At 39.6% G+C, this 15,985-nt stretch overlaps 1 protein-coding gene across 7 annotated transcripts in view; it reads left to right on the top strand.

The window, feature by feature from the left end:
- NTNG1 (netrin G1) overlaps nt 1-15,985 on the top strand; it is a 429,565-nt gene that overhangs the window by 19,394 nt on the left and 394,186 nt on the right. For all 7 annotated transcript variants that reach the window (XM_073642847.1, XM_073642843.1, XM_073642845.1 and 4 more), the window contains exon 2: nt 2,183-2,914. In XM_073642847.1, the coding sequence (XP_073498948.1) occupies nt 2,684-2,914 (231 nt within the window). In that variant the 5' untranslated portion in view covers nt 2,183-2,683. The remainder of the gene's footprint in view (nt 1-2,182; nt 2,915-15,985) is intronic.

Below are 15,985 nucleotides of genomic sequence, written 5' to 3'. Positions count from 1 at the left end.
ACTATGGGCTGTGCATTATAATACATGGAGGAATATGGGCTGTGCATTATACTATATGGAGGACTATGGGCTGTGCATTATACTATATGGAGGACTATGGGCTGTGCATTATATTATATGGAGGACTATGGGCTGTGCATTATATATGGAGGACTATGGGCTGTGCATTATACTAAATGGAGGACTGTGGGCTGTGCATTATACTACATGGAGGACTATGGGCTGTGCATTATACTATATGGAGGACGATGGGCTGTGCATTATACTATATGGAGGACTATGGGATGCATTGTGCTATATGTATGGTATTGTAGAATGTGCAATAGATATCACTCATGTAATGTAAGAAGTAAGTGAATTCTTTGGTATTGTACTATACCTATATTTCTCTGCGGTATCTGTGCATCATGAATCATAGTATATATTAAGGGGGCTCACTGAGACTCTTTCACCGTGGGCCCACGAAAACCTGGATCCGACCCTGGTTGTTTTCTTACTTAACAATACTAATTAGTTCCAAGACTAGAAAACATTGCAATTCAAGACCATAACTATATAGAAAACAAGACATTGATTTAGACTAAAAGATCACACCTTATTCAAGGTCTTGTACAGTGTAAAGCGAAAAACAAAAAAAATTAATGTCTCCTTACTTGGTGTCCAAAAAGCAGCTTGGGAACTTGGGATTAGTCAATCAGCGCTGTGGTTAAACAAAATCTAAAATCACCAGATACTTTTTGAGGGTTTTTTTTGGCCTGAAGTCTAGCTGCGTGGATCTACTCGTATCTGTATCTTCTCTCATATGTACAGAAGTTGTTTTTTTCTCATATACAGAAACATTTTAAGATTCATTAATCATTTGCGCAATGTCCAAGCAGCTTTCTTTAAGGTGCTCCTATGCAAATTGTCTCTTTAGGGAGGACAGTGACTTGACCTCTAGAACTACCTATTGGAAGTAGCGATTCTAAAAGTCAATATCGACCCTTTAACAATCCTTGCCACATGACTCAGAATAAAAGCCAAACCAGAATTTCAATTTGCTGACACCTGTTTGGGTTGTTGAATCTCTTCAGTGCAAAGCATGAGATCAGAGGAGGGGAAACACCTTGAAACATGTGTCTGCAAATTGAGATTCTGGTTTGGCTTTTATCCTAAGACATGTGGCAAGGCTCGTTGAAGGGAGTCAATGGAGGACCAAGCGAGCAGTTACGGCACATGAACAAGTGAGATTAATGAGGGTGGGGGTATTTGTTATTTTTTAACACCTCTCTTTTCTTGGGTCTGGAGAGAAATCAGAGCATAATAAATGGCTTTTGCCAGAAATTCAATTTGCATTGAATAAATTAGACGCAAATATAATTTCTCGCCCAATTCTAGTGAATCGTATTTCATCATATTCACTCATCTCTTTTAAATAAAAAAAAATCATTCTGAACCTATAGTACATTTTTAAACCCTGAGAGAAATATCCCAAAAGCGTTTTTCTTATTTCTGGAAAACATTACTACATTTATTTTTTGTCTTAAGAATTTAGATTTTTTTTTGGGGGGGAGGGGGGGGGCATTTTTGAGTGTGAGGCAGATTAGTTGAATTACCATGTTAATCTACTCTCACAATTTACAAAGTGCCAGGTTCACTTTACATGTTTGGTCTTGACGGCTTTTTTGGAGACAAATTGATTGTACCTTCATTCTGAAACATTAGATCAAGTGGGGAAGAAAATATAGAGACATTGGTATAAGCTTGAGATGATCTTGTCTCATCAGCTTGAGCTGCTCTGAATCAGTGTGCCAGAAAACAAGAAAACTCTCCAGAAAAGTTTCCCTATATTGCATTTTGTGGTATCATGTAGTAAAAGAAATAGCAGTTCTTGGTCATAAGTCTAGTATAAAGTTTCAACAGTACTGCAATTATTTTGGTATTGACCTCCGATTATTTTTTTTTATTGCTGATATTAGGGTTAGGACAGAGCTAAAATATTGAGATTATGATATACATTCTTTTTAATCCATGAATCGTTTCTTGACAATAGTGAAAACCACAAGAATCTCTCATTGAATGATTATCTGTCATCCCTATCGATAAGATCCATCAAATGTCAAGCTCTGTGCCTTTGCAGAAAAATATTGATTTTTCAGACAATAAACTTAAACCTGATATTTTTATTTCTTTTATTTTCTAGGGTGGAAAAGCTAAAAGTTAGAAGAAGATTGATTCATATCAAGCACTAAGATAATCTCGTCTCAACACAGTCTTAACCTCAGATAAAGGATGCACTTTGGTTTATCTTGTCTGCAATATAAAACTTCCCTTTTTTTGTCAACTTAATATTTTTTTTTGAGAACTGATTTCTGGAGATCAAAAACGAGTAAGACATCTGTCATGAAAATATATACCAGAAGAAACTGCAATATTTCTCCATAATCATTGTATTTCATGAATGTTTAATCTCCACCAACCACGGTGAAGACTTTTACAAGTATCTTCCATTTATGTAAGCTGGTCTGACGAAATATAGGCCAATGACATATAATCAATAGAAATTGCTTGGTGGGCAGAGGATGTTGGATTTCCGTCCATTTCTTGGACTTAATTGCACATATATATTCATCATCTGTGAACTGTAACAGGTAAATATCTTGGAGTTACTACCATTGTCAAGAGTGGACAAATATTATCCGGGATGTACCTGTTCCTGGTGCTCAATCTCAACACCCTGTGGGTGGCAGTCTCCATAGCAATGCAACATGGGCATTACGATATGTGTAAGACTCAGACTAAATCTGATGAAGGCATAGTATGGGAATATATGGCTTGTCAACCGGAATCTAAGGACATGACAGAATTTTTGAAGATTAGGCTTGATCCTCCAAACAGTACCTGTGGAGACCCTCCAGAGCCCTTCTGTGCCATGGTAAGAAGCAAATACTCTAAAATAAACAAATTAAATAAAGGAATATTCTTTATCTAGTTAATGATCTCTTTGAGATGGCCATCCCAAATTTAGGTAAAAATTGTCTTCTTCAGGATAGTCTTCACAAAGAAGAAGCCAATACTTACAAAATATAGGGGGAATTGAGAATAGTTCTTAAAATCCTGGTCTAGTTAGGGTTGATCTTCTCAAAAAGTGGTCTATTGGAAAAACTTCTCTTAGGTAGGATCAGCAGAGACATCAGAATTTGGGAATTATATTTGATAACGTGGATAATGGTGGCTTTGTTATAGAAAATGGATATACAAAGAAGTTTTAAGCTGCATGCAGTCGCTGAGAGAAGAAAATACTGCATGTCCTTGGAATATTTAACAAGCAACATATAAAATATGTACCAATGGATTAGGAAGGTATTATGTGTAGAAACTGATACATTAGACTATGAATAAATTATAGCGAGAGTTTACTTTATATGGGTTAATCATTATGAGCAGCAGTCGGAAAAACTATTATATAAGCAAAATCCAAAGCTGTAGGAGATACTGTATGAAGCGGCATACATTTTTAATTAAGGGAGAAGTTATGGAGAAGTGAACTAAATATTAGCAGACAACTGTTCAGTCCTGTTAGTAATGTTGTATATTCTGTATATGGCTTAGCTGCTATAGAAAACTGTGCCGCAATTATAGTTGGAAAGTAAAATGGTCTGGAAAAATATAAAAGCCTATGTACGATATTTAATGAATAGTTACTATTGAACACTGTAAGTTACAATTCCTAGCAACTACATGTACATAAAATATGTGACACTTACAAAAATGTGTAAATGACAAACCAATGATTGTGTCTCACGGAGTATTGGTAAATCTTTCAAGTGGATGTGGCTGGATTCTCACTTCTGTGTAGACCTGTCCCACGTAATTACTATGGAGGAAAGGTATAGTGGTGTACTGAGAGAACCCATGGCAAACAGCTGATTTTGTGGGGGAGTTAGCAGGACCACATGGCAGCTCTCTTTTAAGGCTACTAGAGTGTGATGCCTCTAAGTCATCATTTTGCCTTAATAATGTCATGATTCCGCCTGTGTTTAGAAGCAGTGAGTGACGGTTCAGCCGTCCAATCTAGGCCAGGGGCTTGATGAGCTATTAGTATGGTGATGGATAGCTCAGTTGTCCAGTCAGAGGCTGGGGCATGCTGAGCTGTCAGTGTGTTGAGTGACAATACAGCCATCCAATCAGGCTGGGGCATGCCAGAGCCTCCACCATGTATCTGCTCTTTAGTGAGTACCTCGCTATTTAGATGGCTCTCTGCCTCCAATAAGTGCCAGTTGTAGCTTAGCTCATGTGTTGTGCACTGGCTCTGTTCTCTGTGTTCCTGTATGTAATCTTTGTTTCCCAACCTTGGACCTTGCCTTTGACTATCCATTTGCCTTGCCCTTTTGTCTTGATTCACTACCTTCCCAGGAATTCTTACCTCGGACTGTTACCTGGCTACACCTTTACCTTACCCCTTTGTTCATGACGAGCCTTCTTGGTATCTGACCCCGGACCTCTTGACTACTGAGCCTCACCGCTTGTCTGTGAGTAGTGACTAGCGTTACAAATAGTACATTAATAGTGCAACCCCTTTACCATCATTAGGGTACAAGTCTACACTCACTAAATGTGTCGGGAATATGACTGCAAGTATGCAAATTGCATACATGCGGTCATGTGCCGACTAGACGTAGCCGGCCTCACTTAATCCATTGAGCGAGGCCGAACACGTCTAGTCGGAATGTGGCTGGAACTATACAGATCACGTACTTACAGTCAAATGACCACCTACTCCCGGCACCGGCAATGGAGAATCCTCACAGCGTACAGTCATGTAGGGTGACTGAAGACTTGCGCTTCAAGTCCAGACAACCCCTTTAACTTTGAGGATCTGCAATGTTACTGCAGTCATAAATGATTTGCTTCCTATGATTCTGAGAACTTTTGAAAAGAATTTAAAGAATGCTTTCCTGTTTTAAGTCAATTTAAAGGGAATTTGTCAGCAGGTTTTGCTGTGTAATATGTCAGCAGCATAATATAGGGACAGATATCCTGATTCCAGCAATGCATCACGTAGTTTACTGGGAGCAGCAGTTGTAGTAGAATCACAGTTTTGCCAGCAGCAGATCTCGCAGAGCTCGGAATGTTGAGCCCTGTATAACCCCGCCCACATCATTGATTGGCAGCTTTCTGTGTGTACTGTATATTGAAAGAAAGCTGCTAATCAGGGTTGGAGGCAGTTGGACCAGGAGGCTCAAGACACCTAGTCCTGTAGTGATAATCTCCTGCTGATAAAACACTGATTTTATTGAAACAACAAAACACAGCCCAGTAAGTAACCCATCGCTGGAATCAGGGTCTCAGCCCCTACATTATACTGCTCTCAAATTACATAAAAACCTACTGACATATTCCATTTAAAAGGACCCGCTCTATACAAGACAGATGCCAGCTGTGTTATACAACCAGCATCACACTCTAACAGCAGCTACCGGAGCTAGCTCTGACTGCTGCTGTTTAACCATTTAGATGCCGCTGTCAAACACTAAGAGAAGTTTTTAAATGGTCTCATTGCTGGTGCTCGTGAACTGCCGTCTATAGCCCCAGAGTGCTGATGGCTTGTCATTGCAACTGGAGACTTACTGAAGGCTCCCATTGCTGCCTTTTTGGTCCTTCCATGATTCCCAGTGATAAGGCAATCACAAATTCATGTCACCTAGGAGGACTAAAAAAATAAAATGAATGAATTAAAAAAATATACAGTATATATATTAATGTTTTAACAAAATGAAAAGTTAAAGAAGTTCTAGAAGTTTAATTCCCTCCCCTTTTCGCAATAAAAGAAAAAAAAAACATATTTGGTATTGTTGTGTCTGATCTATCAAAAAAAAATTAATTGAAATGCCAGAAATGCCAGCCCCATACCAATAGAGCATTCATTCTTATGGGAATGCCAATAATCACCCAAGCGCAGCACTGCACTTGGCTATCTCTGGCGGTTCATTAAGAATGAATGGAGCGGCAGTGCGCATGTTTGACTACGGCTCCATTCACACTTGGCTCTACACAGCCCTGGTTCTCGGGATAGGTGAGTGTCCCAACGATTAGAAAGTTATCACCTATACATAAATTCACCTATGGATACTTGAGGATACACCTTTAAACATATGGGTGTAAACAGGAATGTTCCCATTTACTGATAACAAGCAGAGAAATAACATAATGAATATTTTCGGTTTACATGTTAGAAATCGGGACACAACTACCTTTGATGCATTACTTTTTATAAATTCTCTACCAGAACAGTATTTTTAATATATGCATCACAAGAGAGTGTAAATGAATATAAAATAAATATGATTGTAAAGTATCATTTATTTCAATATATTCATCTTATTGATAAAACTGCATGACTAATAGGAACTTTCATTACATTTACGGCATGTTTATTAGAGATCTGTGCGACAGATATTTATCAGAAGTCATGTAATGCTTCGTTATTATGTGACAGAAGAAGATCCTCAATCAGATTAGGATAATGTATATGAAGACGCAGCGGATGGTTTATCAGTCAATCATTTTCCTGACACCATCATCAGGATCCTGTGTCTCCAGGGCTGATTTTACCGAGCAGATAAAGGCTGCAGATTGTCCTCTGCTAATCCATACTGAGTGACCCTTTAACAGGCAGAGTGCAGTACAGCCATGTGCAGTAATTGCCTTTAGAGAAGTACAGGTCGTCCTGTTATTCTGGGGGCACCACATGGAACCCCCACATCCTCCAAAGTGATTACCTGCTTTTAGCTACAGTATTTACATCATTAAAGTTGTTACATTACATAAAAAACAATGCTACAACAAAGCGAAAAGCAATTTTATCTAAGGATTCTTATCAAATAATCAATGGAGATAAATGAGCACATCTATAAGCTGAAAACCAATTCTCACTTCTGTGAGCTGTGGGTTTGTTACCATTCATACATCTAAATTCTAGGCAACAATCTATAAACTAAACACAGCAGCACAAACTTCTCCTGCCCTGGATTCTAGGCTGATAGCTTTGTCTAGACTGATACATTGTAACAAACTGTCAGGTTAAAGGAGTTCTTTGGGAATAGAAAAAAATAACTAAAGGAGATGTAATTTTAAATACATGACTGAAAACCTCTAATTAGCAGTGCTGAGGTAAGAAGAGACTGCTCACACTGCTGTCCAACTTTTCTTTCTGATCTAATACTGGAGATACCAGAGGATCAGAGGTAAGAAGAGGCTGTACACACTGCTGTCCCCTCTGTTTGTCTGATCTTATCATGGCAATACTAGGAGTGCTGAAGTAAAAATAAGCTTCTCACACTGCTATACACCATGTCTATCTGATTTAATACTGGAGGAATCATAAGTGCTGGTTGAAGGAGATAATGCTCACACTGCTGTCTTTCTGATCTAAGACTGGAGATAACAGGAGTGCTGATATAAAAAGAGGCTGCTCACACTGTTGTTCATCCTGTCTAACTAGTCTAATACTAGAAATATCAAAAGTGTTGAGGTGATTAGAGGCTGCTCACCTTGATGTCCACCATGTCTATCTGATCTGTTACTGGCTATACCAGGAGTGCCAGTTTTGAACACTGTTGTCCAAACTGTTTTATCTGAACTAATAGTGGAGATCAGGTGTGCTGAAACAAGAAGAGACTGTTCACACTGCTGTCTACATTGTATGTCTGATTTAATAAAGGAGATATCAGGAGTGCTGAGATAAGGGGCTGCTCAAACTGCTGTCCATCCTGCCTTTCTTATCAAATATTGGAGATTCCAGAAATGCTGAGGTAAGAAGAGGCTGCTCACACTGATGTCCACCATGTCTATGTGATTTGATATTGGATATTCTCTGGGTGATGAGTTAGGAAGAGGCTGCTAATACTGCTGTCCACCCTGTCTATCTGATATAATACTGGAGATACCAGGGGTGCTGAGGTAAGAAGAGGCTGCTCACACTGTTGTCCACCCTGTCTATCTGATACAATACTGGAGATACCAGGGGTGCTAAGGTAAGAAGAAGCTCCTCACACTGCTGTGAATCCTGTCTTTCTGAGTGCTGAGTGGCTCCTGTTACCTGAAAATAGCTTAACACTAGGTGGTATAAGTTATCTCTAGGTCACAGCAGCCTACTGCACATGCTCACAGACCCCTGTTCTAATAACATTCTAGGAGAGGGGTTTCTGTCAGCGTAATGAGTGTATTTTCAATTCTCTAGAGATTACCTTCATAAACAAAACAATTGTGATCTACTATAGGTATGTAGGAAATTATTTATTGTTGCATTTCCTACTTTTTTCCTTTTCCCAAAGAGCCCCTTAAATAATCGAAGTAGGTCAGGAGAGGTTGTCAGCCTCTGAACATCATCAATTTCTACAAAATGAAAGCCTAAATCTTAAATAGATTTTCCAAAATTATATCAGACTCCTGATTTCCATATGAAATTTAGCCATCTATACGTGTTTTGATGTTTTTTTACTATGCTGCCAATGAAGTCTCAGAATAATGGGCAACATGTATGACAACCAGTACCAATGTAGACAAGGCAATTGAAATCTGTCCATCATGTTGATAACAAGTAGTGTCAACATTAAGTGTATGTCCACTGATGTGGAATGTGAAGCAGATCCTCTTCAAAATCCATGTAAAAAAAACCTCAGTGTGAACATAGAGATAACCATCCCTCCTCATCAGAAAGCAAGTCAGCCTTCATTTACACATCCATGCTGTTGTGCAGCTAAGATGCAGGTGCCAATTTTCTCTCCTGACATAGTGTGGATACGCTTGGTTAGTGAGCGCTCCTGTACTACAGCTGCTAACTCTGCACTATTCATCACTCTAACATCTGTACATTGTGTGCAGAGAAGTAACGAGGCGTCCACACTGAGATAACTGGAAGCTAAAGTGCCACTTTCTGGGTGCTTTGTCTTGTGTTCAGTAGCTGTTAGTACTCCGGTGCCTGCAGGCATCCATTACATATGTTTATGTGCATTCTAGGAAGCTGGGGATCTTCTGCTCAGGATTTCTTTTTTTTTTATTGCCAATCTGTGCCACACAAGACATAGCCTTTGTGATAGCATTTTCTCAAGTAGCTGATGTTTTAAGAGCAGGTGTGAGTTTAATTAAGAACAAATGGAGGCTCTGTAGGTATATTGCATATAGCGATCTTCCATCACAGAAAAGCTAAATGCGCATTATGAATTACATTTTGTTATGAATAAATTATAGTCGATCTGAATATTAATTTTGAAATATTCTAAGGTTTTGGGATATTAGTTCTGCTCTATATGAAACCTACTCTGTACAGCTTTAGGTTTTCCTTTGCTGATAGTCTGCACTGTAGGGAGAGATTCTGTTAGGCTATGTTCACATTAGAGCACCACTCCATTATTTCTTTTTATTGCAGCATTGGAGTAGTTCTAGTAATCTAACTTCCCTGCCCCTAGTATTATACTTTCCAGTCGCCATCTTCATCTGTTCCCAGTGCCTCTCTGGTCGGTCTCCAACAGTTTGTGGCCTGCCAGATGGCTCCAGTGTTTGCTGGGTAATCCGAAAGTCACAACTCAATATAAGTTTATGAGAGCCAGAATGAAACAACAACAAGGTTCTCATAGACTTACATTGAGAGCTTGTGGCCGATACCTGTGACTTTCGGTCAATCTGAAGTTGTGGCCACAAGTTGGTGGTGCAAAACCCGAGCAGTCCCGGGAAGAGTTGAAGACGGCAACTGGTAAGGAAACTCATATTAGTGGCAGCACTCCGGCTCTGAAATGGAGAAAAAAAATCTGGAGTGGTGCTAAGTAAAAACCACACATTCTTACCTCCATCAGAGCTTCTGTCTGAAGCCCAGAAGATCCTGATCTGGACAGAACTCGCAACTGAGCCATTCTCAGAGTCACTTTATGAACTCTCTGACCTCCATTTTGGCAGTGTAGATCTTTTTGTGCCTGCCTCAAAAAAGCAGACATTGCTGAAATGTTGGCAAGAGGGAGCACAAAGTGACTCAGTCTGCTTCATTATAGTGAATGGCTCCATTGGGAGTTCCATCTACATACTATTTTTCAGGTATTCAGATGGCAGCCCTGACCGGGTCAGTCTACGTGTGGGCCAAATGTAATATGGACATAGATTAAATGTTATATTGAGGAATTGCTACGTACGTTACGAATTCCCATAATACAGTGATTGTAAATTCACCAAAAATCAGCTTAAACTTTAGAATGAGTCAACTTGAAAGATGTTTGTTGTGGCATCGATTCCAAAAACCCAGAACTAAAGTAGATTGCTATGCATGCGAATCCATGTAGACTTTCAGACATACTGCAGACTCAATTGTGTTCTCATATATTGGTCTATAATCTTTTACTTTAAAGCAGGGAGGTCAAACTCAAACACACAGAGGGCCACATTGAAAAACTTGGACAAAGTCGTGGGCCAACCAGTATACAGTATAATGGGCCCCACATACTCCTCCATACAGTATAATGGCCTCCCACACAGTCCTCCATACAGAATAATGGCCCCACATAGTTTTCTGTACAGTATAATGAACCCACATAGTCCTCCATACAGAATAATGGGCCCCACATTGCCTTCTGTACAGTATAATGGGCCTCACATAGTCCTCCATACAGAAAAATGGCCCTGCATAGGGGTGGCGGTTCTGGTGTCACAGGACAAATATAACCACCCTGCAGGCCAGATTTGGCCCACAGGCCAGAGTTTGACATGTATGCCTTAAAGCAATGCCTCTACTTGCTGAATATGAGCTTGCATCTGATGGAACATGCCACCATTTTTTATCATAAATTTGGACTTTCAGCAGTTTTCCATACAGCATTTTCTGCTCTTGCTTTTCTTTAGGGTTTTCACTACAATATTTTATGTCTTCTTATGGATCTGAAATAAGCCATCCTTGCCATTTATAAGTTCAAACATGGTTTCCTCATTGAGAATTAATAAGAAAAAAAGATGTGATATGTTTCATTACATGCTACATTACAAATGAAAATGATACTGTGCTATACAGAAGAACCATAGGGCCATTTTCTGCCACGCTACAGAAGGAAAGAAAAGCAAACTGGTAGTTGAGTGAAATAGGGCATTTCAGGGCAGCTATTAAAGGCGGTGGTGACATTGTTTTTAATGGTTGCCTTTTGTCCTATGAGTTGAGAGTTATGGTAGATAAGTCCTTTAGTAATATGGCATGTGTTACGGGTGTACTATTCATGGAAGCCTGGCAGCTGTTAATAGGGCTTCCACAGACATGCTTAGCGCCAGCTTTAACCCCCGTACAGGGATCTGGACTTACACAGGAATTCCAGGGTAGGGCCATGGAGTAAGCGACTGACCGGTCGAGCAAGCAGGAGACAAGAAGAGTCATCAGAGATCGTCAATATGAAGAGGTCACATTAGGGACAAAATTAGAAAGCAAGCTGGTGGTCAAAATACAAACTGAAGTCAGAAAACAGGATATGCAAAATAGCACACAAAGGTAGGGATGAGCGGACGCATGGATGTTCGAGTTCGTCAGCTTTGGCCGAACTTTAGTTCAAAGTTTGGTTTGGGTACCAGAACTCTACCGGAAGTTGAACCATAACCGAAACCCATAGATGTAAATCGGGACCTGAACTTTGGTGCTGTAAAAGGGCTGTAACATAGTCATAGTAAGGGCTAGGGGGTTGCCAAAAGAAGCAGAGTACCCCCACAGAATCTCTCTCTCCATTGGAACATCGAACATTAAAATGAAATTCTGGAAGAAGTCACTTGGTGTCCGGCGTGAACCCCGAACTTTGCAGTTCGGGTTCGCTCATCTCTACACAAGAGCAATGGATAAAAGTGACCAGGTGTAGCTTTCTGCTGGAGTTTATATAGTAAGACTCCCATCCATGGGTCCCAGCACAGATAGATAATTACATACCAGCTCACTGCAGCAAAACACAGGTGGACAGGAAGGCAACAGCTATTGTCAGTAATCTGAAAGCTAAACTGTCACATTCTGCCGTTGTCCAGCTGTATTTTCAATATTAGTATTGCGCCACCTAGCGACCAGGGCCGGAGTTGCAGCCGTATGTTCAGACATGGATGTGACAGCATGTAATAATAGGTGGTCTATATAAAAGAACAGGGAGTTCGTTCCTGAAAACCTATTTCTCTGTTCAGCTCCTTCTATAACATGCTTCCTATTGATTCTACAGGATGCCAAGTTGACGAGTTCCCTTTAAATACAATGCTTACACTCAGTACTCCTCCCTCCTGAATGGAAATTATAATCTCTATGATCTCTATCGTGTCACATATTCTTACTGTTAATATGTGGCACATTTATTATGTAGATATACTGTCAAACACATCAGTTTAGAAATGTGGAACTAGTTTTTAGATTGCATATGGAAATATTGCAACCTGTAGATTTCCTGAAAACATTGTAATATTTTTGCAGAGATGCCATGTTGTTTGTTTAGTATTTTTGCAAACTGAGAGGCCCCTAATGCGTTTGTCCGACCCCTGGAGAATGGTCGTAATGTAACTAATCTGCAATATATCTCTCTCAGATATAAACTAATCTGAGCCTGACAGCCGAGACAGCTGGATATTCAATTACCAGTAATGACACTGTTCGGTGAGAGCAGGAGATACATTCTCTCCCTGTTCTGACACGTTGTCACGTTGCATTATATTAGCAATCCTGATATTGGTTGCAAAATAAAATCCTACTGCATTATATATAATATGTATGGATTTGGGAGGATGTTATCCAAGTGCATTTTTCCTATCATTAGAAAGTGATTACTGTAAACATTTTAGCACTTCAAAGAACTAATACCTACTGCTATCATTAGCATATATTTACTGGCTAAGGCGTATCACCCTGCAAGGCTCATTAGACTCATCAATTGGCTGCAGAATTTTGTTTCCACAATGTATATTCAGCATATGCAAGTACTACTTAATGGGAAAGGTTATGCAAACTAAATGAAATGTTTTGACTTCTGACATCAGTCAGATGGCCAGAGACAAACTAACCACCTCCGACCGACCATGCCTATACACTTATATATAAAGAATGAAGTCAGAAGGGAGATTCAACTTGTGGAAGTTTTCTCTTTAGATACTTCTGGATCTGACTCATCTACCTGACTATCCTACTTCCCAGCTTGCGCCACCGAACAGCAACTGTCTCCATAGCCCTAACACAGCGACCCCTATGTAAGTCTAAATCCCTGAACAGTGGTTAAAGGGTGAAGGCCAGGGCAACCCCTGGGTTTTGGAAAATGAAGTAGCTTGTGTCAAGCCTGTTCGGGGTAGGCAATTTGAAGCTGTCAGTTGACCACGAACAGTGCACATGTGACAATGCTGATTTAATGCAGAGTGTCCTTTATGAACCTTGCCAGGAATGATAAATCCACATATAGTTTCATAGCATTAATGTTGGTATAAATCACAAGTCTATTGAGTTCAAACTATATCCTAACATGTAGATCTAGAAGAACTCAAGAACCCCATTGGGCAAATGATAATTGCCCCGTATTAGGGGAAAAACTCCTTCCTGACTCCACACTCGGCAATCAGACTTGTTCGCTGGATCAATGTCCCTTCACAGAATCTAGTACGAATAACCTGTAATATTATATTGTTCATGAAAGGCCCTCCTTGAACTTGTATTGAAACTTAAATTGACTCTTACAACATGTTGTGGCAGATATTTCAATAGATAAAGCATAAAAACTTCAGTTTTGAATGTTGAGCAAAAACATGTGATAACAGAGTAACATCATGAAATAAGGTAAGGACCCTACGCTTTTTGAGCGGTTAACCCACACTCAATCATGGTCATGCCAAGATTAAGAGCTGGTTAACCACTCGAAACGCGTTGGCTCTGTACCTCATTTTATGATGTTACTCTGTTATCACATGTTCTTACTCAATATTCATTATAGAAGATTTTATGCTTTATCTATGAGGCTGGAATAAAGATGTATTTTTGGATTTACATTGTAATGCTACACAGGAACATGGTTTGTGCCTTGGATTAAACATTACTATACCTGGTGAGCTGATATACTTTTTGCTTTTTAGAAATTTCCATAGTTTTAATGCTTGTACAGTATGGGTGCTTGCACATTGCGTTTGGACATGCTTGGTGGTCCCGTTGAGGCTTATGTCCGAACCCCTCAAAATGGGATTTGGACGTATGCACCGACGTGGACATAGACAGTAATGGTGCTGGCAGGACGAACGTGCACTCTGACGTGCATCATTTTTGGAAGTGAAGTGTGCGTCTACTGCAGGTAGACACTCAGACGCAGTCTTCTTCATAGGTGTAGATGCTCGAAAATTATGCACGGCAGGGCTCAGGTTTGCTCCACCTCCACCATTACTCTCTATGGCCCCATCGGCGCATACATCTGAATCTTGTATTTTGGGGGGCAGTTCGGATGAAAGCCCCGACGGGACCCAATGAACGCAATGTGAAAGCACCCTAAAAAATCAGCATATGTGATGATGATGATGATGATAATAATGATTGACTTTCTTTCCTCTAGACATTCAGGATGCCCCTTTGTCAACGTTGTATCCCTACTTGTAAAAAGATCATTATACAGATCTTTCTACTGTCCCTTCATATATTTGTATATTGTTATAAGATTGCGAAATCTCGGGCAGGAGAGACAAGAGTGACCTTTCAGTCACTGACAGAAGTCAGGCTGTGGGCGGGGAAATAAGGATAGAGGTTGGGGGACTTTAAGTGCAATGCCAAAGCCGCTGCCCCTTGTGGTTCATTTGCAAAAAAATTCATTGATGGATTTCTCAAACAAGAATTTCTCAAGGATTAACTTTACATGGATGATGTTACATTTACATAGATTAATTTGGGGTGTAAAAAAATACTGACTGGTTCCCTTTAAAGAGAGAGAGGTTTTAAATAGTGACATCTGGTTATCTAAGTTTTATCACATCCTTTTTGGAAATGAATTAAATCCTGTTGTATCTTCCAATAGGCAAATAGACAAAAACCTTACATAGATATAGGAAGTATTACTTTATATACAACGGGCTCTCCAATGTTCTCCAGATCCATGCAAATTCAGCTGGCGTATACTTTTCCAAGTGTAAAATATTAATGGTGTGGGTGAGTAACACATTTAATAACTCAAGAAATGTCATACTGGGAAAATTATAGGTATATTAAAGCAAAACATCACTCACCTTCGATGTGAATGAAAAGGTAAAGTAGCTACATTTAACTCCATGTGGTGGTGACCACAATCTAATACTTAGCATACAGCTACATTATTCAGATCGCTATTGAAGTAAAGCCTAATGATTAAGGTAATGGGCGGTTAAAGTGTTTCATACTTTGAGAAGTGCTACTTTCTAGTTAATTACCCCTTTTGGCATTGATAGATAATACCGGGATGTTGACTCGTTTGGTTTTGTGTGCTGATAGAATTAACCACCGTTCTTCTCTATTGTGGAGGGAGAAGGACATCAATATTCAGCGCATTCACTACCTGTCTCAGATAAAGTTTAATGCAGTTGTTGCCGAGTGAAGTTATCTGAATTAATAAATAGGTACATACAATGCTGCGTATCAGCAGCGGGGTCTAGAGCCTTCCCTCTGAGAACACATTGCCACATTAATCTATAAATGTATTCCACAATTCTCCTGAAAACCAGTAATACATATATAATATCATTAATAAAAGACTGCAAAAATGAACAGAGATCTGCCTCCTTTCTTACCTTTATATGTTAATTACCAGCTTACAATTTCTGCACTTGGTTATTACAAGAAGATCACCAATTAAGAAAAACCCTAAAATCTTGAAACATAAAGGGTCACATTTGTCAGCGTAGTTAGGCCTCATTTAGACGTTCGATTTTGCATACAAGTGCAATCTGCGATTTTGATGGATATCACTCGTACCTGTGATAGTCTATGGGGCCATTCACTTGCCCAAATCTTTCCTCGGATGGA

This window comes from Phyllobates terribilis, unplaced genomic scaffold (assembly GCF_046119375.1).
Source record: "Phyllobates terribilis strain yellow unplaced genomic scaffold, ASM4611937v1 Scaffold_8__6_contigs__length_399053987, whole genome shotgun sequence".
Classification (NCBI taxonomy): domain Eukaryota; kingdom Metazoa; phylum Chordata; class Amphibia; order Anura; family Dendrobatidae; genus Phyllobates; species Phyllobates terribilis.
This window is presented reverse-complemented; position numbering and strand designations above follow the sequence as displayed.